This window comes from Micropterus dolomieu, linkage group LG04, assembly GCF_021292245.1.
Source record: "Micropterus dolomieu isolate WLL.071019.BEF.003 ecotype Adirondacks linkage group LG04, ASM2129224v1, whole genome shotgun sequence".
Lineage (NCBI taxonomy): Eukaryota > Metazoa > Chordata > Actinopteri > Centrarchiformes > Centrarchidae > Micropterus > Micropterus dolomieu.
The window spans coordinates 30,867,097-30,869,870 of NC_060153.1; the positions used below are offsets into that span (position 1 = coordinate 30,867,097).

General features: G+C 39.8%; 1 protein-coding gene across 1 annotated transcript; it reads right to left on the minus strand.

The window, feature by feature from the left end:
* Nucleotides 1-264: 264 nt before the first annotated feature.
* Nucleotides 265-1,784, minus strand: LOC123969272 (zinc finger protein 235-like). Its single transcript, XM_046046505.1, has one exon. It carries the CDS (start codon nucleotides 1,782-1,784, stop codon nucleotides 543-545), a length of 1,242 nt encoding a protein of 413 aa, XP_045902461.1. The 3' UTR covers nucleotides 265-542.
* Nucleotides 1,785-2,774: the final 990 nt, after the last annotated feature.

A 2,774-nucleotide genomic window follows, 5' to 3' on the forward strand; every position in this document is an offset into this window, starting at 1 on the left:
CCTGGGATAACGTTAGTGCTGCATAATGTTACAGATCTGACCGTCCTACAAGCTTGGCTTTTATTTTAAAATCTTTACTCTTACTTCCGGGTCACCCAACGCACCTGTCTTTCTTTTCTTGATGTCCATCTTATAACAGAGAAATTCAAATAGGAATTTCAAAAGACAAACGTTTGTTTTGTGGTTCAAATGAATAAACAAACTATCAGAACATACACCCCTCACATTTTTGTAAATATTTTATTATATTTCATGTGACAACACTGAAGAAATGACACTTTGCTACAATGTAAAGTAATGAGTGTACAGCTTGTATAACAGTGTAAATTTGCTGTCCCCTCAAAATAACACATCACACAACCATTAATGTTTAAACCGCTGGGGGAAAAGTGAGTACAACCCTAAGTGATGGATGGAATTGGAATTTTCAATTGACCACCAACTCGGAACGCTTTCCCACATGTTCCACAAGAATACGACTTCTCACATGTTTTTTTAAAAGCTTAAGTGTCACTGAATCTTGTCCTGTAGGTCTCACATAGCTACGGCTTCTCACCTGTGTGGATTCTCATGTGTAGTTTTAAGTAACTCCTCCAGCTAAAAGAATTCTTACATATTTCACAAGAATACGGCTTCTCACCTGTGTGGATTCTCATGTGTAGTTTTAAGTAACTCCTCTGGATAAAAGAATTCCCACATATTTCACAAGAATACGGCTTCTCCGCTGTGTGGATTCTCGTATGTTGTTTAAATGCTGCATTTTCTCTGAATCTTTTCCCACAGGTCTTGCAAAGGTACGGCTTCTCACCTGTGTGGGTTCTCATGTGTGGTTTTAAGTAACACCTCTGGCTAAAAGATTTCCCACATATTTCACAAGAATACGGCTTCTCACCTGTGTGGATTCTTGTATGGATTTGCAATTGATTGCTGGTTATAAAGTCTTTCCCACATGTTTTGCAAGAATACGGCTTCTCACCTGTGTGGATTCTCATGTGGAATTTCAAGCCTTCGTTCCGGCTAAAAGATTTCCCACATGTGTTGCAAGAATACGGTGTCTCACCTGTGTGGGTTCTCGTGTGCACTTTTAAGTGAACCCTCTGGCTAAATGATTTCCCACATGTTTCACAAGAAAATGGCTTCTCACCTGTGTGGGTTCTCAAATGTGTTTTAAATGCTGAAGTTTCATGGAATCTTTTCCCACACGTATTGCAAAGGTACGGCTTCTCACCTGTGTGGGTTCTCAGGTGTTTCTGTAATTCTGACTTATACTGGAAACCTTTTCCACATGTGTCACATGTGAAAGAGTTTTTACCTGTGTGAGGATCATGGTGAACCTCTGACATGGTAGACTTGTGTACATTGTTTCTGGGGCTCCTCCTGTTGTGATCTTGATTCTGTTTTGGATCTGCATCTCTAGTTGATCCTGAGTCTTCATGCTCGCCTCCTTTCTGATCTTGGCTCTCAGCTACATGACAGCTGTGAGAGAGGAGCTGGTGGTCACTTTTCAGTTCTGCTTCACTGTGGTCACTTTCCTCATGAGTAGGACTCAACATAAAGGTGTCAGTCTCCTGCTTCACTACAAGCTGCTCTCCCTCCTGACTGGTCCAGAGTTCCTCCTGTTCCTCTTTAACCTGTGGAGGCTGTGGGTCCTCCTGGTCCAGACCAGCCAGAACCTCCTCCTCCTTACAGACATGTTGCTGTGGGAGCTCTGGAGGGACAGAGAACAAAAAAGAACAGGCTAACGTTACTACTGTGATGGCAAAGATCACGATAAAACGTTTCATAGCCTTTGATATCGATAATTATGACATTAAGAATCAATTCGTTATTTCTTTTGAGTTGATTTTTGCACCTGAGTGAAAGTTGAAGAAACCTGATGGTTAGTTGTGGTTTAAACTCATCTTTATGGTCAACACTTGATGCCAAACAGTGAATCACTTCACAAATCTGAGGCAGAACATTCAAAACAATTATGATAAATTCTTTGTCAACAAATATGCATGTGTAAATTAAGAAAAGCTATTTTGTGTATAGATTCAAGTGAATAACACCAAACATTTATTGAACATTTGTTACGTCATGATTATGATGGGGCTGTTTTCAAAGTGGAGGAAGAGTCAGAAAATGGTGAGGGACAAAGAAGAAAGGGTCCAAAGCATGGAATTATTTCAAGCTAAAAGAAAACAACAACTCTAATATTACACCGTAAAATGAAACTTATGTCACCTACCGCAACAGCACGACAGCATCTGACCAGTAAGCACACTGGGCGCCGCCACCAAGCAAAATTAATAATAATAATAATCCTTATTTGTAGAGCACTTTTCAAAAACAAGTTACAAAGTGCTTTAACAAGTGTAAAGAATAATACAAATAAACAAGTTAAGAGCATGAAAAATTAATATAAAATTAGTAAAATACAATAAAATAAAAGGGATAAAATAAAGTCAAATAAGATCGGGAAAAGCTCTCCTATAAAAGTATGTTTTAAGAAGGGACTTAAAAGAGTTCACTGACTCAGCCGACCTGATTTCCTCGGGCAGGCTGTTCCAGAGCCTCGGGGCCCTGACAACAAATGCTCTGTCGCCTTTAGTTTTCAGTCGAGACTCTGGAACAGACAACAGACCTCTGCCCAAGGATCTCAAGGTACGTGCTGGTGCGTATGGGACTAAAAGGTCAGAAATATAACAAGGCGAGAGGCCATGAAGAGCTTTAAAAGTGATCAATAGAATTTTAAAGTCAATTCTAAAACATACTGGGAGCCAGTGTAATGA